The sequence below is a fragment of the Neoarthrinium moseri genome (assembly GCF_022829205.1).
Source record: "Neoarthrinium moseri strain CBS 164.80 chromosome Unknown scaffold8_Wmoseri_CBS_16480, whole genome shotgun sequence".
In the NCBI taxonomy this organism is placed as follows: domain Eukaryota; kingdom Fungi; phylum Ascomycota; class Sordariomycetes; order Amphisphaeriales; family Apiosporaceae; genus Neoarthrinium; species Neoarthrinium moseri.
In genome coordinates, this window is record NW_026055122.1 from 911,602 (window position 1) to 935,010 (window position 23,409).

The 23,409-nt window shown below is 50.8% G+C and overlaps 7 protein-coding genes across 7 annotated transcripts; 4 read left to right on the top strand and 3 right to left on the bottom strand.

Moving 5' to 3' along the window:
• Window positions 1-445: 445 nt before the first annotated feature.
• Window positions 446-1,565, bottom strand: JN550_003556 (uncharacterized protein; the record flags this gene model as incomplete). The annotated part of the gene is made up of 2 exons (XM_049314973.1): window positions 446-878; window positions 937-1,565. The coding sequence occupies 2 exons, from the start codon at window positions 1,563-1,565 to the stop codon at window positions 446-448; spliced, it is 1,062 nt and encodes a 353-aa protein (XP_049174747.1).
• A 1,577-nt stretch (window positions 1,566-3,142) lies between these two features.
• On the top strand, window positions 3,143-4,884 carry JN550_003557 (uncharacterized protein; the record flags this gene model as incomplete). Its single annotated transcript, XM_049314974.1, has 7 exons — window positions 3,143-3,271; window positions 3,322-3,484; window positions 3,543-3,941; window positions 3,999-4,170; window positions 4,220-4,330; window positions 4,393-4,657; window positions 4,720-4,884. The coding sequence occupies 7 exons, from the start codon at window positions 3,143-3,145 to the stop codon at window positions 4,882-4,884; spliced, it is 1,404 nt and encodes a 467-aa protein (XP_049174748.1).
• A 670-nt stretch (window positions 4,885-5,554) lies between these two features.
• Window positions 5,555-6,538, bottom strand: JN550_003558 (uncharacterized protein; the record flags this gene model as incomplete). Its single annotated transcript, XM_049314975.1, has 1 exon — window positions 5,555-6,538. The coding sequence occupies one exon, from the start codon at window positions 6,536-6,538 to the stop codon at window positions 5,555-5,557; it is 984 nt and encodes a 327-aa protein (XP_049174749.1).
• Window positions 6,539-7,357: 819 nt separating this feature from the next.
• On the top strand, window positions 7,358-9,174 carry JN550_003559 (uncharacterized protein; the record flags this gene model as incomplete). The annotated part of the gene is made up of 5 exons (XM_049314976.1): window positions 7,358-8,137; window positions 8,199-8,677; window positions 8,725-8,773; window positions 8,850-8,971; window positions 9,045-9,174. 5 exons carry the CDS (start codon window positions 7,358-7,360, stop codon window positions 9,172-9,174), a joined length of 1,560 nt encoding a protein of 519 aa, XP_049174750.1.
• A 428-nt stretch (window positions 9,175-9,602) lies between these two features.
• On the bottom strand, window positions 9,603-16,286 carry JN550_003560 (uncharacterized protein; the record flags this gene model as incomplete). The annotated part of the gene is made up of 1 exon (XM_049314977.1): window positions 9,603-16,286. The coding sequence occupies one exon, from the start codon at window positions 16,284-16,286 to the stop codon at window positions 9,603-9,605; it is 6,684 nt and encodes a 2,227-aa protein (XP_049174751.1).
• A 1,465-nt stretch (window positions 16,287-17,751) lies between these two features.
• On the top strand, window positions 17,752-19,550 carry JN550_003561 (uncharacterized protein; the record flags this gene model as incomplete). The annotated part of the gene is made up of 5 exons (XM_049314978.1): window positions 17,752-17,997; window positions 18,064-18,171; window positions 18,233-18,404; window positions 18,459-19,061; window positions 19,132-19,550. 5 exons carry the CDS (start codon window positions 17,752-17,754, stop codon window positions 19,548-19,550), a joined length of 1,548 nt encoding a protein of 515 aa, XP_049174752.1.
• A 1,854-nt stretch (window positions 19,551-21,404) lies between these two features.
• On the top strand, window positions 21,405-22,775 carry JN550_003562 (uncharacterized protein; the record flags this gene model as incomplete). The annotated part of the gene is made up of 3 exons (XM_049314980.1): window positions 21,405-21,879; window positions 21,932-22,159; window positions 22,288-22,775. The coding sequence occupies 3 exons, from the start codon at window positions 21,405-21,407 to the stop codon at window positions 22,773-22,775; spliced, it is 1,191 nt and encodes a 396-aa protein (XP_049174753.1).
• Window positions 22,776-23,409: the final 634 nt, after the last annotated feature.

The window sequence follows — 23,409 nt, forward strand, 5'->3', positions numbered from 1 at the left end:
GATAGCCTCGCCCGTCGTGGTCGCTTAACGGCCCACCGCTACTGATCCTCATCAAAAGAATCTTGCGCTCATCTCGGTACCAAGGGCCCATGTGAGCCTCTGTGGTATCCGGAGCGGATGGCGTGGGCCTTCCACGGCTTCTCTCGCTGTTTCCATTGCCCGCCCCCCTTGTCACGGACTGGCTGGCAGGTCGTGGCTGGTGTCAATGGCTGTGGCTAGTGCAGATCCTCTGGTCTCTGTGGCCCCACTGGCCTGGTAGGGTGAGAGATGGCCCGTGCACTCGCAGGAGAAATACTATAGTACCATCCCTCTGTTAGTTGTAGAAGCGGAGTATTCAGGATTCTTGCAATACTACTACTATCTGTTACAGTTACAGGATTCGCAGCCAGGCCTTCAATCCCCCGTGATGCCAGTGGACACAATACCACGTTTCAAGTCTGCATAGTCAACGACCTTCAGTAAAAGCCACGGACCCGGACCTGTTGTAGCGCGGTGTCAGGAGACTCCACAGCTCGTTTCCAGCCGTCTGCCGCTCCAGACCTTTGCAGTAGAAGGCCAGGGCCGGGCTCGGATTCTGCCTCCGGATCTCCTCTACCATCTCGAAATGTTGCACCTCCCAGACCCGGACCGTCTCCCACATGATGCGTATGGCATTCTCCCTGTTCACGCCGTACATGTCCATGACGATAGGCACCGAGGAGCAGAGCGCCCCAAGTTCGAACCCGTTCTGGGCGGCAAGCTCCTCTTTCTCGAAGCTGCAGATGTCGTTGACGAACGTTATGTGTTTCATGGCGTTCTTCTCAATGTCCTTCACGAGTGCGAGCTCTTCTGCCGTCATGTACAGGCCCGCGCAGAAGCGCATGATTCCCGTCAGCAACCTTTTTTGAGATCCCATGAGTAATTATATGCATTGTGTGGTAGTGATGGACGACCTACCCTTTGCCAAGGTCGGCGTCGCGATAGTCAAAGTATTCGTTCAGGGTCATTGGCTTGATTCGGTTTCCGTCCACCTGCGCCCATAGGAAGTCTATGGTCGGTGCCAGGAGCTCGTCTGCCAGTTGCTTGTCGACGGCTCTCATTCCCTCGAAGAGATCGTACATGATCCACTGGCCCGGCACATCGCGGTCGGGAAGTATGCTTCCCCGGGCGCATTCAATGACCTTGGAATTGTAGGCAACTCCCTCTTGAACCGACATTGAGTCGAGAAGGTCATCAATCAGGAATCCAATGGTAAGGAGCCGGCAGCCCCAGTGCATTCTCTCATCCAGCGATAAGGGGCAATTAAGACACACGAACCAGGCGAAACCTTCATCGACAAAACGTCTCCGATGCTTCTCCGTCCTGAATGGCCAGTTCTGGAGGAAGAATTCATTGACCTGTTTCACGACTTCAACAGCATCGGGGTGTTTCTGAGCAGTCAGAATAGTAGGGCGCAGGTCTGCTGGATAGTGGGCAGAAGTCTTGGGTGCTGGAGGCGGCGTGTTAGAGCGGTCGCCCTTGCCTCTAAACGTCTGATATGAAGGTTCCTTGATATTGATTGGAGTAAATGGAGACAAGACAGACATGTTGGCCAGTTAAGATATTGTAGAGTGAGGGGATGAATAGATTTGGGGGTATGAGAGTTGTGTAGTTGCATCTAAGGAAGTACGGATGATTTCGAAACTGAATCCTCGGCGATCTTAGAGGGGAAATCGCTTGTTGTATATAATCATGATTCCTTCACATTCTACTATAGTCCATTTAGAAGAGTGGTGATGTCAGTTACGTATGACCTGAGCACTCCCATTGCCCACTTTCATCACGTAACGCCCAGACACCTGCCCCATACCGAGCATTGCGATTCCACACCTGGTGTTTGCGTATGTGTTAATAGCGCTAGTTGAATGGCAAACTTTGCCGATATCGATGTGTCATCTGCTGATAAGTAATCTCATATTCTTCTCGAAGCCTTGTAAGTGATAGACATGACAAAGCCAATACAGCCCTTGTCATCACCACAATACTCCAGGAAAAGAGATCGGCCATGCTTGATTAACCCCTCTCGCAAATGATCTACCAGCATTTATTACCTCGGTCAAATGACCAGGTAATGAGACAATGGGCTCATCGGCGCCCATAGCGGACTGGCCCAGACTCCGGCACATTTCTGACCTCGAGCTGGCGATAAGATACAACTTTCCATCTATTATGCATCGAGACCCTCCATCGGAATAGAGCCACCACATCCGCTGATGAAGTTATCGCGCTTGGCGAAAAGTCGCATCAGCAAGGGCGCTGCACTGCTCAACGAAGCCCTCACAGAATCACAGAAGGAGTGTGATAATGCAGTCATCATGCATTATACGTGACTGGTACATCCAAGCGCCAAATTCTTACTAGATCCCGACTGTCTTTTTGCTTTGCCGCATATACGTGTTGTTGTTTCGGCCCGCCAATACTCTCCGGCGGTTACAACCAGCCTAGTCCAAACGGTTAGCCCAATCAGACATGCGGAAGGACATAGGACTTGCATACATCGCTTCGAGCTTGTAGCCACCGGCAGCTGCCACTGAACCGCAACAATGGACTATTACGGAACTAAGTGTTTGCTACGAGTCGGAAATAAAAGCAAGTATAGCCGATTCAACTCCCAATCACCGGGCCGAAACCACCCATACCGTTCATCCTTGAGGCCGAGCCCTCTTATCGGAACCGACGCTTGCCCCGTTCTGCATACACCTACATCCATCACATCGAGCAGTTTGCTTATCTCGTTATGTATACGCCTCCACCAAGCACCATTTGTGATTACGTGAACGGTGGATTTGTGGGGAGTTTTAGACTACTTTTGCAAGCAAACATCATGATGTTTGCCTCACCGTCAGACATGGCGTATGTGCAGCGAATGAGGAACCCTGGAGGTGATTGCGCATTGGATCGTAGCGTTTCGATAGCCGGGGTACCAGAAAAAGCACTCGTGCGATAGAGGAGAGGCTACTTCTTACCTCCAAGTTCAAAAGCCTGGAAACATGGCTCTGCCTGTTCTTGTTCCGGTGCGGTGCGCTGAAATCCTCAGACCTCACGAGCCCGCTTCATACATTTCACATTCTGTACTGCGGCGAAGACACAGTCAAGACTTCTCTGCCAGAACTATAACGCGGCCATGGATACCGCCAACGTATCTACCGTTCAAACGACCTATGGCTCACACCTGTTGCATCTCGTGCACAGCTGGGACTTGGAACTTCCACCCCTGTCTGGCAGCACAATGTGGAAAGTATTCGCGGCATTTGTAAGTAGAAAGATTGGAGTTTACCATGTATGGCGGGTTGATTTGTACAGTTTGCTGCGTATGCGGTTGGCCATGTCATCTACAACTTATACTTCCACCCACTTCGTGACTACCCTGGGCCACTTCTGGCAAGATCGTCCTTGTTATGGAGATTCCTTCGCTCTATGGATGGTCGCTGGCACCGCCATATAGAGGAATGTCACAAAACCTATGGTACGTCGCGTCTGGTCAAATCGACGAAAGGGCATCCGGAATCTGACGATATATCAAGGCAATGTTGTTCGAGTGAGCCCGAGCGAACTGTCGTTCTGCACACCCTCTGCGTGGACAGACATATATGGATCAGGCGCCAAGGGTGCTGGTAAGGTGCTATTGAAGAATGAGTTCTACGACGTCTTCGGGTCCGGCTTCGAGGTCCAATCCTTGGGCACCGAGCGCGATCCAGTCCTGGCGCAGCAGAAACGTGCCCTGTTCGCCACTGCATTGTCGGTCAAGGGTCTGGCTCAACAAGAGCCTATCCTGCACGAGCACATCGATGCGTTCGTGAATAAACTTGGTAAACTAGGTGGTGGCGACGACGGCGCCGATATGACCAAGTGGTTCATATTCATAGGGTTTGATATCATGGGACACATGTCTTACGGAGATTCTTTTCGATGCGTCGAGAGGGGTGAGTTGTGTCTGATCATGATTGAAGCCAACGGCAGATACTAAATCAACCTCACAGAGGCGTCACACCCATGGCTTGATCTTATGCTTGGGTTGATGCACGCCGTTACAGTCATCGACAACCTCCGGCGTCTTCCATTGATGGTGACGTTCGCGAAATGGATACCAGCCAGATTCACAGATAGTTTCAAAGACCGCATGATTCACTTTGTCAAGATGAAGACTGCCGCGTGAGAATTCCCCACCATTCGAAACCGCCTACAAACTAACAAAAAGTAGTCGACTCGAGAAGGAAGTTGGACAGAATGACTTCCTCGAGGTCGTTTCCGGCAAAACCCGCAATGGAGAAATTACTGTTGCAGAAATGGAGGCGCATGTCTGGAATATGGCGTAAGTGGACCAAAATAGTCACCTGAATTTGACCAGGTCAATGTCACTAATGCTCTATATAGAATGGCTGGCGCTGAAACCAGCGGAAGCTCCATGACCGCTACGCTGTTTTTCATCCTCACGAGCCCAAAAGTGCATCAAAAGCTGAACCAGGAAGTGCGGTCCACGTACGATAGCTACGAAGACATCAACCTCGTATCGGCAACACAACTGCAGTATCTTATGGCTGTGTTGAAGGAAGGCTTGCGTATCTTTCCCGTGGCAGCTCAGGGTACCCCACGAACATCCCCCGGATGCACTATTGCTGGGCGCCATGTGCCCAAAGGGGTAAGTGGATGGCCTATTGGCATTGGAAGATTTGATACGTGTCTAACGTATCCACGTGCCAGACTGAACTCTACGTCTCTCCGTGGGCCATCACACATGACGAGCGCTTTTGGGACCAACCGTATGACTTCAGACCGGAGCGATGGATTGATCCTGATTGCAAAGATTTGAAGGCAGCTAGTCAACCATTTTCTCTTGGTCCTCGCGTTTGTCCAGGGAAGCTGTAAGTACCCTTTCCTCTCATATCCTTTGTCTCCCTCTTTTTACCTGGGCGTATCTACGCCTTCTCTTCATCAGAGTCCAAGGCGTAAGCATTTCAAGGAGGCTAAGTACGTTGCAGCTTTGCGAATGGACAAATGGCCCTCATGCTGGCAAAGATGGTATATGTGTATGACATGGAACTTGTGAATCGGGATCTAGATTGGATCAATACTTGTAAAATGCATTTCCTATGGTGGAAGCCAGAGTTAAAGGTAACATTCAGACCACGAAGCACTGTGGAATAAATGCGAAAGCCACGTACTTCTGATCATTGGCGGTCGTATGGCTCCCGCCGTCTTTGATCCCTCTACCTGGCAGCATATAGATCTTAGACTAAAGCAAGGCTATGAAACTCTACATGGGGATTGATTGTTGGAAACCCGACCCAACAGCACAAGAATTCAAACGTCAAACAGATCTGAGATGCTAAGACGCCCTGATCTGACCGTTTATAAGTCCAAGTAATGAACACCCCATCATCGTGCTTGCATGTTTGAAGCACCTCCCGCCCTTAACCATATCACGAAGCCCGTGTTTATTATACCAACAGAACGTTTCCGTCGAATGACTGTCTAAAAGTTAAACAACGGAGTCATGCGGGTTTCACATATGAGTAGCCAGTAATACCATGATCCATCACTCTAACGTCCGCTTCACCCAATCTAACTTGGCCGCGATAGCGCGGCGTCCCAACCAAGACTCGGGCGCCATCTCATCGAAGCCGTGGAATGCACCTGCCCAGATATGCAGATCAGCAGACACACCGGCAGCCCAGAGACGTGACGCGTACGCCACTACTTCATCACGGCAGAACTCAGCCGAGCCAGCCTCCAAGAAGGCCGGTGGCAAACCTGCGACGCTCGCGGTCCGAGCCGGCGCCCAGTATGGGCTCACGGCATCCCCTTTATTTCCTCCGAGGGCGATTTCCCACGCAACCGCGTTCTTGATCCCATCCCAGGGCTCCTGGCCGTTGAACTGGCCACAGCTGACTGTCTCGCAGCGGTCGTCCAGCGCTGGGCATGGCAACATCTGTCCGCGTATCGGCGGCTGCAGACCTTCATCACGGGCACGGAGCGCCAACCCCGCCGCGAGGGCGCTGCCCGCTGAATGTCCGGCAAGAAGGATCCGCGTGAGATCTATGCCCAGCCGCTCAGCCGAAGCACGCACCCACAGGAGGCCGGCGTAGCAATCATCGGCCGCTGCGGGCTGCGGGTGCTCGGGCCCCCTGCGATACTCGACACTCACGAGCACGGCTCCCGTGGCAACCGCCCAGTTCAGAGGCTGCGTGAGGCCGACAAGGCGGTGGAGGAAGACGAAACCGCCGCCGTGCATGTAAAAGATGCAAGGCCGTGGCCTGCCGCTGGGTGGGGTCGCCTTGGGAGTAAAAACCGACAGGGCGACTGGCGGGTCAGATGGCCCCAGACTAGGAGCTGTGTATTCATTGTGCGCAATGTTGCGGTCGCCTATGATGCCGACGACGCTGGTCGCCGGATCATCCAGGCTGCGGTCTGTACGTAGATGATGCTTAATGACGAACTCTGGCGTGATTGGACCGAACGGCTCAAAGGAGGCCTGAACAATTGCCAGTTCTGGGTCGTAGGATGGACGAGCAGGTGACATTTTGACCAATTGTCTTTAAACCAGCTTACGAACAATACAAATTGGTCTCTCTAGATTATATGAACAGGTTGGATCGTTCAAAGATGGGCAATGAATGTGGGATTGAAGAATACATCGTCAATCGCAATCGGGTGCTGTTGCATCAAAGGACTTTCTGAATCCAACCTCCGGGGCCGATCACCACGTCCGATATCTGCTGGCCAGACTCTTCGGCGAAAGTGGGTATACAATATAGGGGGGGTATAGAGTGTGGGAAATGTGAATTTCGGAACTACCCGTTTCAACCAGAGTACTGTATACTTAGCTACTGGGGTAAAGTTGTACCAGTCAGCAAATTCTCTACATCAAGTCTACCTCGCTCCGTGAAGCTAGCTAGACAGGGATCACTCACCCTGGTATTGGTCTTACAGTGTAGTCTGCACCCAAACGCACAGTATACTTATTGCCAAGGATTACGGTCTAGGCACTATACTTGTGGGGCCCAACCACAGATGTAATGCAAGGCTGAGGCACATCTACTACCAGTAGGTATCTTAGTAGTCCGCCCGGGGGGGAATGCCGAACGTCCTAGAAAGTCGATTGCTACAACCACCCGGGGCGCCGAACCATGTGGCCATCGGCAGGACTCCTACCAAATATCAAGCTACAACAAGAGCGGGCTATAAAATGGTTCCTCCTTCAATCTAGGGGGTGTTATCACGACTTGGATAAAATATTGATTGCTTGTTCCTTAAGTGCACACCTACGCATTAACTCTCTCTACTCAACGCTGATCTCCAAACAGTCTCTTTCTGCCTACCGAGATCAATACCAGAGACCATGACTCTGCCATCTATCCCCCGGCTTGATCCCGCTGCTTTCCGCTGGCAATCATCGCCAGATGATCCCCGCGCAGTGCAGCGTCTGGCACTTGGCACCGAAGCCTGGGTTGGCTTGCGTGAACCCAACTCGCGCGGACAATATGACAATTACCTTAACACCACGCTCCGTGTTGAGGCTCCTGGGCTGTCTCTAGCACACCTTGATAGAAATATTGTGTCCGCTCTTACACACATCCGATTTCATCACCCTGAGGTGGCCTGCACTGCCGTTTGGAACTCCGGGGACAATGGGCCGCCTCACATCAAGTATATTCCACCAACATCTGCCGCCGCTGCGAGTCAGTGGGCACGCGATGCTGTGACTGTCAGGATTACACCCCTGACCGGACTGCAAGTTGCGGCCGAAGTCGCTAGACTGCGTTATACGAGTACCGAACCGCGGTCGATCCCATCGCTCACTATTTCTGTGGTGGCGAGCGTCTCAGGTGAGGAGGAACCGTTAGAGAAAGGAACTCGTGTTGATATTCTCTGTCACTTCAATCACATCTTTTGGGACGGCATCAGCTCGCGTGTCCTCATGGGCGACTTGCTTCGCCGCCTTGGAGAACAATTAAACGCTGCCGATGATGAGCTGGCGGCGAGCCACTATGCCTGGGGTACGGAGACTGCCATGCTGAGCGAACCTGTTCTGGACGCTTGTAGAGTGGACGTCGGCACTCTCGGCGATAGCTTTGAGAAGACACGAGATGAATTCATCTTGAGTCTTATCAACAGTGGAGTAAGTGCGCTTACGTGGCACCCAAGCAATATACCGTTGTCCATTGACTAATTCCTAAAAGTCCAGCTGGGGCCTCCCTGTCACTAATACGGTAGGTGAACCGCGCACGATTTGGCACTCCTTTACACCTGAAGAGAGTCAAACAATGAAGGCGACGGTCAAGTCACGACTTGGACAAGGCTTCACTCTTACTCACCTGGGTCATGCGGCCATGGTTCTCGCCCTCTTGCAGGTGTGCCCTCTCCCACTGGACGTCCCTGAGTCTGTTGCGCTCGCCTCGCCGCTTCCGGTCAATGGTCGACGCTACCTGCGACAAGAGCACGCAGAAAGACGGTACGGATCGTGTCAAGCTGGGGCATTTGTTCAGTTTGCACCGTTACGTGCCTGGGCTATCGATAATGGCGATACAGAGGCTGTTAGGACTGCGCTTGAGAATCTCTGCCGACACACGAAGGATGGATACGACTATTGGCTCAAAAATGAATTCCAACTAGCTGTGGATCAGGCAAAGGGAAACTTCCTTGCAGCAGCACTTGCATCGTGAGAACTCCACGTCAAAGACACTGATTTAAGCTTCTTCTAACTAGGTTTCCTGTCCGCAGAGCGCCGCCATCATTCTCGCCTTCTAGCTTTCCGGTCTGTTATCTTCTAATATACCAAATCCAGTATCATCCTTTCAGTTGCATAGAAACTGACATTTATGTTGCAACAGGTCTTCGCAAGCGACGGTATTGTGGACCAGTATTTGCCTGGAGAGGTGACTGGCACATGTGGCATGAAGCTGTTTACCGTGGAAAGCTGCTTGTTTCATCTTGACACTTATCAATCAGACGTGTAAGTGAGCTCTATATCAAGGCGTGTTCACTTGAAGTCATCGCAGATTCGCTAATAAAAATTTCTCACTTAGTCTCATACGAATGGAGAGCTTCAAAGGTGTCACGAGTCTATCAATCTGCTTCAATGATGGCCGTTTGAACGTTACTTTGGCAAAGGAATTTCTCAAGTCTGTTGCTGATTTCATGTTGAAATTTGGCTAAAGACTGAATTCAACTTGTCATTAATAGATTGGTAAAAGAAAAGTGAGAGTTTAAAGTATCCAATACCGTATTAGCATCCGATATATAGTCCCGCTTGAATATGATCTGCGCATTCGGCTCTAAATACTAACTAGAGATGCGACAAGAAGGCAGAGCCGAACGAAGTGGCTACAGTGTCTTCGATGGTTTTCGATATTACTTTCACTCAAAAATCTCTAGTGATTAAATGAGGGCCTAAAAAGCCTAATGTAAAACGCAATTCGATGAGCGCCGAGAGATTGCCCCCCGGACTTCCGGCACATGGCAGAATTGAGCACAGCAAGACTGAAAAAGTAATACTTTCATTAGAATTTAGAGAATTAATTTAAATATTTACTGTAAAGAAAATCTATATAAAAACTTAACACCATGGAAAAACGAAAAGTCATCTATCCATTCTCGACGTAGGCTTCCACCTTCTCTCTTATGCTCTCTACGACAGCCTCCAGCTCCCCAATGAATTCCTCCAGTCCTTCTAAGCTGAAATTCACCGTATTGGCACTATACCATAGGTTCCAGAACCCATTCTCGGGATCTGGTCTAGCAATAAGCCAAACTTCCTCAGAGTGCTCCCAAACTTTGTCAGGCCCAAACCAACCCAATTCCTGGCAACATTCCCCGTTGCCCATCAGATCGACTGTAAATGGCTCCGGGTTCTGGAATTGAACAATAAATGTAGAACGGCGCTCTTCAGGTGGCCACGTGAACTCAGGCACACAGGACGCTAGCACTGATGAAGTGGTGCTCGTTTCAAAGCGAAGCACATCCAGTTGAGCATCTCGTGTGGCTTCCAAAGTGTGTGCAAAGCTTCGATTGGCGTCGAGACGCACACGAAGGGGCACTTGGTTAACAGTAGGTCCAACCACGTTGGCGAGGACCGGAGGAAGCATGGAGCGTCCTGAAACAGTCATGGTGGTCACAATGTCGTGCGTGTTCCTCAACTTGGCCAAGGCTTGTACACATGCCGCAACATACATATTGGCAGACGTGAAACCATCTGCTGCAGGCGGAGCCTTGATGGCCTTTTTGATGGACACAATGTCACTCGCTCGACCCGTGGACGGGAGAGCAAGAGGCTTTGAGTCTTGCAAAACTTCCTGCCAGTGAGCCAACATTTCACTCTCAGTATCCCTTACGCACTGGATAAACCCAGAAAAGCGGGCCATAGGTGGCAACACCTTGCCCTGAAGGCTTGCGGCGAAGCAGTCCAGAATAGGCGTGAGACTGGTACGATCAAAGTGTGCGTGTGACAATCGAAGGCCCCAGCGCGTAGAATGCCCCTGCCCGTGCAGCAGGTAGAAACGGGTATAGAGAGACCCGGGTGCCATGGCTGGCTGGAGGGCGGCATTGAATATTGTCGTCATGAATCCTTCCATATCTTGAGAGGATGGAACCTGATGTCTCTCAATCGGGGCGGCTGAGTTTCGAGGGATCACCTGCAACATTCTTTCCTTCGGTGTTACGAACACTGCAGCGAGAATACTGAGATGGTTCCAGACCGTTTGGCAACACTCCTCTAATGTTTTCAAGGACACATGCTCAGGGACATCGACATGGACCATGAAGCATCCCTGAGCTGGGTCACGCATAGCAGCATCAGCACAAAGGGCTTGAGTAGCTGTCGTCGGCATGACGTCTTGGATATTTTCCAGTGAGAACTCCAAAGCTGGTGCAATTGTGTGCTCTAGGAAATCTCCAAGCGATTGACCCTCCAGATCATCATCAGACAGTAGGGTGAATGGCTGGGGTTCGCGGTACATGGACTTCGTCCCCTTCTGTGGCTTGACCTTCGTTGCCATGTCGCAAAGGCGCGGGGCCCGGAAAATGTCGGACACAGTCAGAATCATGTCGTATTCGTGCGCCAGGGCAACCATACGCATAGCTTGAATAGAATCGCCTCCAATCACGAAGAAGTTGCTGTCTGCACCGATCTTGGAGATTTCCACTTGGTTAAGCACCCGCGACCAGAGCTCGCGCAGCCGCAGCTCCTCAGGGGTCGAAGGCTCCCGCGCCGAGATTCCGGAGTGGGCCTCATGCAGTGCAACTAGCTGATCGCGTGTCATCGCAACTCCCATTTCTCGGAGACGCTTTCGATCTGTCTTGCCAGTCATTGTGAGCGGGATTTTCTGAAGCGGTATGTATGCCGTGGGAACAAGATGGGCAGGCAGTACGGTGGCCAGCTCCTTGGCGGGTGTCCCGACTACCAGAGAGGCCAGGATATCGTCCAAAGGCACTTTGCCTGGAGAGGAGAAAGAAACAAATGCGACAAGTGTCGGATCTTGATTTTCTGGTCGAATGACTTCAGCGACCAAAGTAACATTCTCGTGCTGGCCCACCATGACGCGATGAAGGTGGTGCTCAATGTCTTCCAGTTCAACTCGCTGGCCTCTAATTTTGACCTGAGTATCCTTGCGCCCAACAAAAACTAGAGCACCATCGTCAAGCTGCCGAACAAGATCTCCTGTTCTATACAAGCGACCGTGACGTCCTGCAACACCACCGCCGCCCCTGAGCAGCCACGGCGGGTCATGAACGAAAGCTGCTGCCGTCTTCTCCTTTTCGTTCAAATACCCAGCACCAACAACGGGACCTTCAAGCCAGAGCTCTCCGGTAACACCTGGTGGCATAAGGCGATTTGTTTCCGGATCCACGACCCAGGTAAGGGCGCCAAGGCCGCAGCCGATGCCGACATTGGGTTGGTCGCCTGACTCCCCACGCAGAGCCGTTGAGATGGGTGTACACTCCGCCGGGCCATACGCCTGCTTTATGACTCCCGGTGTCCATATCTCAACGTCCTCCTTCCGAATGGGTTCACCGAGCGAAATCAAGTTCGTCACCGCGGGCAGCGAGGCCGGATTGAGAAGGCGATGAGTCGTGGCGTTGAGGTTCAACATATTGGCACCCATGTGGTTGATCGAGGCAGCCAAGTCGTTCTTTCGGTCCTCGTCAGATGGGATGCAGATACACCCGCCGGCCTCCAGAGTATGCAGCATATTGAACCATGCACCATCGAAGGAGTATGATGCGAAGTCATAGACCCGCGACGTCTTCTGGTAGCCGAAGAAAGTGCTTTGGTAGTGCAAGGCACTTGCATAGTTAGAATGAGTGACTTGGGCACCTTTGGGAAGACCTGTGCTACCTGAGGTGAAAACAAGGTACAGGAGACTCGAAGACGGAACCTTCGGCAAAGGGGCAGCGAAATTGGTCGAATCCAACTCTGCGAGTCCCTGGCGGTCCAGTACAACAATCTTCAAGTCCTCAGAGTCACAGAGACGAGATGGCTCTTCCCTCCGAAGAGAGGATGCGACCATGACACGCGGGGCCACTTGCTGGACGATAGTCTTCAACCGCTGCTCGGGCTGTCCACCATCCAGCAAAACTGAGCATCCGCCAGCCTTCATGACAGCCATTACTGCCACAGGAGTCCACACGGATTTCTCAAAGCATAGAGGCACAATCATGTTCGGAACGACGCCAAGTTGGATGAGGTGACGTGCCAAGGTCGATGACATGGTGTCCAACTGTGCATGAGTCAAGTCTCCATCCCAAGCATGAACAGCCAATGCCTCAGGTTGGCTACGAGCCCTGGCAATGATCATATCGTGCACACAAGTGTCTAGAGTCTGCGGCACCTGGCCATTCCAGCGCCAAATATCTGTCATGTCCTGAGCGGATGCCACCTCAAGATCACTGACCTTTGCCGTAAGGTTGGTAGCGTCGCAGAGCTGGAGCAACATGTGCTCGAACTGTCCCAATATTCTGGCTACACGGTCTTTCCTCAGCACTGCTGAGTCAAACACGGCGTGAATGTGGACCCCGTCGGCCTCAAGATAGCAGTAGAGCGTCAGGGCGTACGACTTAGTTTCATGGACAAAGCCAGAAACGTGAGAGAGCAACCCCTGTTTGCGCAATGACAGATTTTGGCCCGCAGGTTGTATCAACAGCAGCGTCTGCGCATGGCAGGCATCGCGTGCAGCACTCGATACACGTCTGATGTTCTGTACACCGAACTGCTCTACGTGAAACATGTCCACCATCTGTTGCTGGACCTTTTGCATTATTTCTTGGACGGTTTCGCCGTTCTGCAACATCACACGAACGGGTACAGTGGCAATGGTGGGTGCTGCCATGCGCTCCACTCCTTGGACGTCAGCTTGCCTCCCTGTCAAGGTGGCACCAAACACAATATCTCTAGATCCAGATAGCTGAGACTGGAGAATTGACCATGCTGTGCGGACAGCAGTGGCGGCTGTAGAGTCACTCTTGGGCCAGGAGAGATGTATATGACGTTCAGCAATACTATCGGCAAGAGGCACCCTCGACGGATCTGGTAGTGTCGGAAAGGCCACGGCACCGTCTTGGCCATCAAAATGATTCTGCCAGAATTTTTCGGCCGCTTTTATGTCTTGCTTCAAAATGTGTTTGATGAAACCTTGGAAAGGAGGGAAAGACGGAGAGCGCGCGTTCGAATACATATCCTCAATCGCGTCCAATACAAGCGGTGCTGACCAGCCATCGTAGAGCGCATGATGAATTGTCCATACAAAGTACGTTGCTGCATCTAGAGAACTCTTGGCAAGCGCAAAGAAAGATAATGGCCCTCCGAGGCTTTGGCTTGGAGTTTGGCTGTCGATGGAAGATGCCGAGTCCATATTCAGCACAGAACCCCATTGCAGAGGTTCATCAATCACGACCTGTACAAGGCCTTGATCAGGTAGACTGACAAATCGCGTGCGGAGAGATGGTGTCTTCGCCACGATTTCCTCGCATGCTTTCCTGAAACGTTCCAGATCCGTATTCGCGTCAAGGCGGAAAATGCTGCGGGCAACGTAGTCCCCAGCTCGCTGTGCGGTCATGGCAAGCAGGCCCTCTTGCAGCGGTGAGCATGGAAATATATCCTCTATCTGATTTGGTTCAACACTGGTAAGTTTGGCAGCATATTGAAGCGCGCCTTTGTGATCGGTTCCAGGGTTCAACAGGGATAGAGGAAGAATAGTCCCATCGACTGTCTGAGGCGAGGAACTGATTTTGAGGAGGCCGGCCTGTTCTCGCAGTCGAGGATTTTGGAAGATGTGTTGGACTGTCATTTCAAGACCTTGCATACGTGCGAGCCTAACAAGCCTCATGGCTTCGAGAGAGCTACCCCCGACTTGGAAGAAGTTTGCTTCAACGCCGAGCTGACTGGAATCAAGTCCCAAAACCTCACACCATAGTTCTTGAAGCTTGACTTCCATGGTCGTTTTGACAGACTCCGTGCTCAAGCAGAAAAGTGAGGAGGAAGGGCCCAGCATGCTCAGCACTTCAAGTGGAAGTGCATCAGCCAGACACTGCAGACGCCGGACATCGGTTTTCCACGACGCATTTTTCGGCATGCGAAGGAGTGGAATGTATTGAGATGGCATCATGTGAGGAGGTAAAGCCTCGGAAAGCTGGGCGTGGGCGTTTTTGATAGTAGACTGCCATGATTCCGTGGCTAGAACGTGAAGCGCTATCAAGTCTTCTTCTTCTTCTTCCTGATTGTATGGGGCCGTGCCGATCTCAGGCCCCATCTGGATGAAAGCTGCGAGACTCTTAGTCGTGCCAAGGGCACGTGGAGCAATCACAGCTGGCACAACGACAGCGGGCTTGGGGAAGGCCATTGTAAGATGATGCTGCACCTCCCCAAGTTCGAGCCGTTGTCCCCTCAACTTGATCTGCGAATCCTTGCGACTAATGAAATGGATGACCCCGCCAGTATCGTATCGGACCAAGTCACCCGTTTTATAGAAGCGCCGTGGCTCGCCTTGGCTGCTGTCTTGGGGATTGCACCATTCAGGAGCATTGACGAAACTCTCGCTTGTCAGCTCTGGTTTATCCAGGTACCCTCGACCAACATTTGGCCCTTCGATCAGTAACTCTCCCTCCTGGCCGATGGCCATGAGGGCATGGTGGTTGTGCGGGTCCACAATCCACAGTCGCGTGCCGAACCCTCTGCCGAGTACACCAGTATCAGTGCCCTCCACATACTCATAACTAGCAGACGTAACAGCGCACTCCGCAGGTCCGTAACTGATTATAGTTCTCGAGTGCTCTGACCACCGGCGCAGTAAATCTTTGGAAGCGACTTCACCGCCCAGAATTACAGTGTGAAGGCTTGGCACGTCCGCAGGGCTCATCATCCCAGCCAGGGACGGAGTTATCTTGGCGGACTGAACCTGAAAGCGCTCAATGAACCCAGCAAGGTCATTCATGCGCTCATCCTCCGATGGCATACACACAGTGCCTCCATGAAACAGCGTACAGAATATGTCCGAGTTTGCCATGTCAAAGGTGAAGGCGGCGAACTGCAATACACGCAGTCCTTGGCATATTCCAAAGGTTCGGCTATGCTCATACGCCGTAGCACACATATTTCTGTGTTCTAGGACGATTCCCTTAGGCATTCCTGTGCTACCTGAGGTGAAGACTACCATGCAGGCATTTCCTGGCTGAGCCTGATTGTGGCCAGTAGAGGGCATTCCGTGCAGTTTCAAAAGTTCCCGTTCATCGACAGGAATCACATTCTCCACGAGATTCTCAAAACGATGAGCATCCTCGGGTGTGGTTAGAATGGTTGCAGCTTTGGCCTGTCGAAGTATCTGTTGCAACCGTCCGTCAGGGTACTTTGGGTCGAGAACAGTATAGGCGCCCCCGGCTCGAAGTACAGCGAGCATGGCAACAACGGCGTAGGCGGACTTAGGGAAGCACACGGGAACAATGTCCTCAGGTCCTACACCACATTTCTGTGATAAATTTGCGGCTAGGCTGGCCGTCGCGGTCTCCAACTCGCCATAAGTGAAGGACCGGTCTGTGGACAAAATGGCCGGAGCGTTAGGATGGAGCGCAGCTTGCTTCTCAAAATGCCAGTGAAGGCATTCATCGGGGGAAGCATACTCTGTGCTATTCCAAGCAAGTATCTTCTTCAAGTCATCCTCGCTGCATGTCTCTGTCACTGTTGTGACAGTAGTCGCCTTGGCTGTTTTGATTGTAGTGGGGATGTCACCGTGCGACACCGGCCACAGGCGCGTCGAAACCCCATCCGAGTTGATGACCATGACTATTCTGTAGCTTGCTTCGGCTTCAAATGGTATAAATCTCTTCTAAGAATGGAGATTGGACGTTGGAAGTGAGAGGAACGATGGGCTGTTGTGGGATAGCCTACGCCGGGGCAATGTGAGTGATGGGGTATGATGAATGAAGACAATCTCGGCCTCGAAAGTCCCCTGTGTCTACTCTGAATTCAACGGTTGCTCTGAGGGAAAATAGAAAGAGGATATTTCGAAGACTTTATGTCCTACTGTCTAAGCACACGCATCCTATGTGTGGCATGTAAACTCCTTCTTCCTGGCCGTATTACTCTCGTGACTAGGCTGATGTAGCGATGCTCTAGACCCTTGATTCATGTTGCATAGGAATTCATATTGTCTCATAGCTGCCCCAGCCTCAACAGTTCAACCCATGAATCGGAGCACATACAGAGAAGTCAAAGTGGATATTGGCAGTTGTACGCCTGCTGTCACGGGGGGAGTGTCTCGAAATACTGCACTGTGCTCGCTGCAGGAACCAGGGATGATGACCTGACATTTGGTACACAGTATGTGGGATAGTAAAGGTCCTTGCAGGTACTTCGGCGCTAGTCGCTCCTGACCGGACCCGTATTTTGTATCTGCAGGAGCCTATCTAGGACGGGTACCCATCTAGAACCATGCTGTGCCTCAGCCTTGCATATCTCTGTTTTTCGGCGTGGCGAAATTCACAACTCGGCGCAAGGCGTTTCACTGCGATAATGCATTTGACTAGCGCTTACTTTTGAGTTACATTTTGCGAACCAAACAGAATAAGAGAAACCTGGTTGTAAATGTGGGGTCCGCGGCTTCGGCCTAATTACTGGTTAACTCCATCCCAGGTATAGGCCTAATTACAAGCCGTGAATAATGCACGTTACTCCTTGGGCATCTACAAGGTACTTTCTATGTACTTTGAAAGACTTGAGTCCTTCCTTAACCTGAGATACCGGAAGTAGCACATTCAATCACTCCATGATACGATATACTGCAAGTCAGTGGATCCAAGTCTAATGTTCATGCTGACTCTTGAGTCTCGGCCCAACCCTGTTGTCTGACCGCCGTTTCCTTCTTGCGGTACTATTGCGGCGAGACATTCTGATATATCATACAATGGGTCACGTAAACACCCATGATAGTCAGGCGTGGACGCATCGTGCTGAGTGGACGGGGCTCAGTTGGATCAAAGGTCAGTCTGGACCTCGTAAAATTTGTAGACCGAGCTGCAGGGGGCACTGAAATGGTTTCTGTTCCGAAGTAAGTCAGATAGGTCTTATTTGCAGCTGAATGCACAGTTAAAGGGTCACATAAGCATTGGTGTCATGTGTTCATGATCAGGCCGTCAAATACAGACATAACTTGGTGTACACTTTCAATTCGATACCCTTAGTTCTTCTCACCTCACTCTGACAATTTCAAAATCATTTTTACCAAATTCCCAGGTACATCTTACACAATGATGGAAGACGCACTCCTTGCAGGCCTACAACGGTTTTTATCGCCCGAAGGCCTAGGTGTCATCATTGCTTTGTCTTTAAGTGCCATAGTTGGAAGGCTTGCAGTCCTATCTCGAAACCGTAGCAACGACATATCCAAGCTTCCACTGGTCAATGGGAAGAAGCCGTGGCAGTGGACAGCCCGAGAGCAGCGAGAGAAATTTTGCCTGCACGCTAAGGAAATCATTGACGATGCTCTTGCAAATGTAATTTTAATTCTTTGCACGCCATAGTCTTTGTCGATCCGAAATAACTTACAATCCATTCTTTAGGTCGGCGACAAATTTCTTCTGCAGACAGAAAACGGAGTCGAGCTTCTTCTCTCTGCAGATTACGCCAATCAGATCAAAGACGATGAGGCACTTGACTTTGGGAAACATGTGGAAAAGGCAAGTATTAGTATGACCCAGATATCGCTCACTGAAGCTAATAATCGGGTAGGACATGCACTCTTATCTCGATGGTTTTGCTCCCTTTCGCCAAGGGCAGTCTCCCGACAGGATCTTTCATGACGCCATAAAGATCAATTTGACTCAGGACATTGCTAAATTGAATCTCCCCCTCTCAGAGGAAGCATCTCACGCACTGCAGAAACACTGGACCGATAATACAGGTTTGTGCTCCTGAAATCCAGGTAATTGCAAATGATTGCTGACAGTATCGCAAGAATGGCACGAGATTCCTCTCAAGCTTCTTGCTTTCAAGATTGTCTCTCAGCTGTCCTCCCGCGTTTTTCTTGGTGAAGAGCTCTGTCGTAACGATGACTGGCTGCAAGTGACTGTAGACTACACGAGAGACTCTATGCAGGCTGCCCAAGACCTCCGCCTCTGGCCGAGATTCCTCAGAGTCTTCGCCTACTGGTATCTTCCCCGCTGCCGGGCTATCAGAGATGAACTGAAGACATCGCGCACTATCGTTGAGCCTGTACTTGAGAAGCGACGACTCCAGATACAGGAGCGGAAGAAGCAAGGGCTGGATCCAATACGCCATCTTGATGCTATGCAGTGGATGGAAGACTCATCGAACGGTCGCCCGTATGATCCCTCTGCTGCCCAGATCATGATGGCAATCGCTGCCAACTTTTCGGGATCTGACTCCTTGAGCACGCTCATGATTTTCCTTTGCCAGGAGCCCCAGCTGGTTGAAGATATGCGCAAGGAAATTATCTCCGTTATGACTGAGAGCAAGTGGAACAAGTCAACTCTCTACAAGCTGCGACTCATGGACAGCGTGCTCAAGGAGAGTCAGCGCATGAAGCCTGCCGCTGTTGGTAAGTTCTTAAATCCCCTTCTTAGCACTACATATAGACCCCAATGGCAGAAAGTCTAACCAATCCAAAGCTGTTATGCGACGACTCGCGCTCAAAGACACAAAACTTCACGATGGAACCAAGATTCCCAGGGGCACCAAACTTATGGTTTCAACAGCGAGGTCATGGGACCCGGAGAAATATCCAAATCCTGAAAGGTTCGACGGGTATCGTTTCTTGCGCATGCGTGAGGAGCAGGGACTAGAAACCGCCCAATTCGTGTCCACGACCCCTGATGCGCTGGGCTTTGGCATGGGGAAGCATGCCTGCCCCGGACGCTTCTTTGCATCCAACGAGCTCAAAATCGCCCTCAGTCATATCATCCTGAAGTATGACTTCAAGCTGGCGCCGGGTGCCCCTACGAAGCCAGAATTTCAGGCGCTATTCTGGTCGGCCAACGATAACGCAAGAATTGTCATACGACGCCGCAAGGAGGAGATTCAGCTGTAATTAGTCTATACGTAGCTACGATCAGTTTACTATTCATTGAAAACATATCATTTCCTTAGATTTACAGTCTTTTTCAAGTGGTAGGGTAGTCGCCCGACAGGACATGTTTCAATTTTGGTATGTCACCAAGTTCGGTTATGAATATACAGCGTTTGAACCCAAGCGTTTGGGTAGAACAGTCTTCCCTCTTGTCTTTGCGGAGACATTGAGAGGGCGTGAAGATTTTCTCTATCTCCGCGGTGGCAATACTTACCGCAACCATAGATTCCTGACCCAAGAAGCGACACATATCTTGTGACCAATGGTTTACGATTGAAAGCACACACGTGATGAATGGTTGACAACCCGTACTATACAGCGATTGACAGGAAGCCGTTACTGGTCTCGCTACCCTGTGAACGAATCCTAGTTGGCCAGAGAGGTTCATCAAGACGTGGGGGCGGTACACGTGCATAGCAATGCCAAAAGCGGAAGGTGCTGTAAGATTACAACTTTCCGGTGGGTCCGCCCCTGGTATACTGTGCTTGAAGGAGAATAGCACTCCAAAGGGTCAAAGCTTATCCTTTTGCTCTCTATACTTCGGTACCATTCGCTCCCTGGTTAAACAGAGTGGCAAATCTGACGATTAAGCGAATTCCGAGGGTGGGGTTATGTTTTCCAGGTCGTGGCGCTTGCCGTTGCAGAAATCATCCCTGGCCCTGTCTCGCTGAGCCTCAGCGTTGCATGAGGCGGCGCCGGGAATAATAGTTGTTTCAAGTACGGCACGTGCCGAACGGGGCTATGGAATATCCTGCTCAAGGCCGTTGGCACCATTCAAGGCTCCACTTTGTTTAATATATCGAGTACATATTCATTCTCTCAAAGTCCTGTCAGATTTTAGCACACATGAATGCAACCAGAACCCCAGTTACGCACATCCTACTTAGGATATTCTCTGATCTGCAATATTCGCCGAGGGCCCAGATGCCGATATGCAGGGACCTTTGCGGATGAGAAGGGTCCAGATGCCAAGATGCAGGGACTTGTGTGAGGCTGACAGTGCCAAAAGATTATATTTGCGAACTTTGTGCGAATGCGGCACGTGACTCCGCCAACCTGCATGCATTGTATAGCTAAGAGACCGGCTGACTTGACTTACCCAGCTCGATGGGGGTTGGCTCTCGGTCGATAGGATTCCCTCCATGTTCTCCGTATTAGCATGCATCCACTGGTGTATTGTTGTCCCTTTCATTCCGGTGCTCCTGCGGACCCGGACCAGGAAACGGATAGGCACACATCAACCGCGATGATATTCCCGTACCTCATCGATCTTTCCAAGTGACATAAAAAAAAAGTACCTTGCATGTGGCGAGATTGAGCCCTGTTTGGGTGCCTTAATGAGGCAGACGGTCCGCTACATGGATATCTGAAGCTGCACGCTCCACAACTGATGCCCTTTGAAAGTGCCCTACACCATTTATAGTGAGACTCCAGGGGTCTCGAGACAACAGGCGTAATCAGTATTCTCGTGGGTAACCTTAGGTACACAATTTCATCAGGTCACTTGGACAATCTGGACCTCGATCCAATCCTTCGCGCAGTCTAGACCGACGATGTTGCTGATGATAGGGAAATTGGAGCGTAACACAATTACAAATCATGCCGAGCAGAGTTTGAAGAGCACATGACTGGAACTCGGGACTTCAGAGACCAGAGTATCAAGAGGATCTTGGAACTGAAAAGGTCTCGAAGTTTTCTTTGCTTCCCATCTCGTCCGTCGATTTCCCATCCAATTATCCGTTCTTGTTCTTCTACCTCTGCCGCCTTCAAACTTGTAATCTGTGACAGTTATCACATAAATTGCACTAAGATAAAATGGAGGCTGGAGATTTTCCCACTGATTGCTACCTTGATGCTGTCGTGCGTTTCCTCCGAATTATTAAGTACAATGACGACAATTACACACACGAAGAGCGAGTGCGCAACCTGCACTATGCGTACACTAAAGCGGCAATGCACTTTTCTCAGCCGAAGCAACAGGCACTAATCAAGGCCAGCCCCAGGCGCCTGCAAGCATCACTGCAAACTATCGTTGCTATGGTGGTGTATGCTTGGGTTCGTGTAGACCCCGAGGTCATGGCAGATCTGAGCATTCATTATACGTACATGTTGGTTCTTGATGATAGCCAAGATGATCCGGATGCCACCATGAAATCATTTTACGAAGACCTGCTGGCCGGCCGGCCCCAACAGCACCCTTGGTGGCAAATGGTCAATGAACAATTTCCCACCGTGTTGAGTCATTATGGTCCTTATTGCGGCCTCAATCTGGTCCGGAGCACAACGGATTGTGAGTCTGACCAAAGGCTGCAATTCATGGCCATTAAACTAACGATCAACAGTTTTCCAAGGTTGCTGGATTGAGCAGCATAACTTTCAGGGATTCCCAGGCTCATCCGACTTCCCTGGCTTTTTGCGCCGCATGAATGGGCTCGGCCACTGCGTTGGCGGATCCATCTTCCCGAAAGCGCAGTTCGACGAGGGTGCGCTTTTCACTGAGATCACGTCAGTAATTGCCCAAATGGAGAACTGGATGGTGTGGGTCAACGACTTGCTATCATTCTACAAAGGTACGTGATCTCAGCGAGGGCCAAAGGCCGGTGGGTCCATCGAGTATAAGAAGATGCCAAGACTCATAACTCCCACTTACCCCATACCATTCCCACAGAGAAGATCATAATAGCTGATAGAACATTAGAATTTGACGAACCTCGAGACCAAACCTCGCTTGTAAACAACTATGCAAAGTGTGATCGCCTTTCCCTTGCGGAAGCGCTGGACAAGCTGACGCGCGACACGATCCGCTCTTCAGAGCAGATAGTGGAGGTCTTTGCGGACAAAGATCCGAGCATTGCTGATACCCTGAGAACATTCTGTCAGGGTTACGTAACGTGGCACCTGAGCGACCCGCGGTATCGTCTCCGTGAGCTCGTCACCAATGCCGCTGGCGGTGACAGCCTGGTGGCACAGGAGTTCCGCGCTCACCAAGCCGCTGCCGATCTCGTTGGTGCAGTTGATCCTAAAGAGTGGGCTTACCCCCGCATAGCAGATATGGTGGAGAACGCCCAGGAGGTTAAGGATGTGCAGACTACTGAGCCATTTGTCCGCAAGGCTTTCCTGAACGCTCTTCCTGTAGGTACCATTGCACAGTGGGGAAAGAAGGTTTGGGCGCAGGAATATGTGTAGCTTCATGGTTTTTGTTTCCAGCTTTTTTCTCATGATGGTTCGGGCAGTTTGATTTATATTGAAGACCTAAGATAGAGCTTAAATCCAGTGGGTTCCATTGCATGACACGAAATATGAGATTCGTATGTTTTGCACGAGGCGTTGAATGAGACATGCTTCCGGCGACGGAAAACCGATCCTCCCACCCAATTTCATATATAAGAGATGCCAACAATCTTATAAATCAGCTTGGTCTTGATAATGATGAGATGTTGGCTGTCCATGACATAATGTTCACTAACGAGGAAATAATAATTAAACGCTTAATGAGAAGCCCTAGAGTATTTTAAAGGCTGTAGCTGATGACGCTGTGATGTGTAAAATTTCTTCATGACCCACTAAACACATGGCATAAATAAGTTTCAACAATTGAATGTATATAAAACCTATCAACAACTCGTCCTTAACCTTATGCCTTCAAGAGTCTGGCTGACTAAAACGAACCTCCAAAATTCAAGACGACTGCCCGGAGGGCGTGGGGCGCTGGGGGTTCTGCAAGGCTCGTTTTAGGCCGCGATACTTCGAGTCGCCTCCACGGGCTGCATGATATGTGAAAATATTGGGTTTAAGTTATTTATATTTGTTATAAAACCAG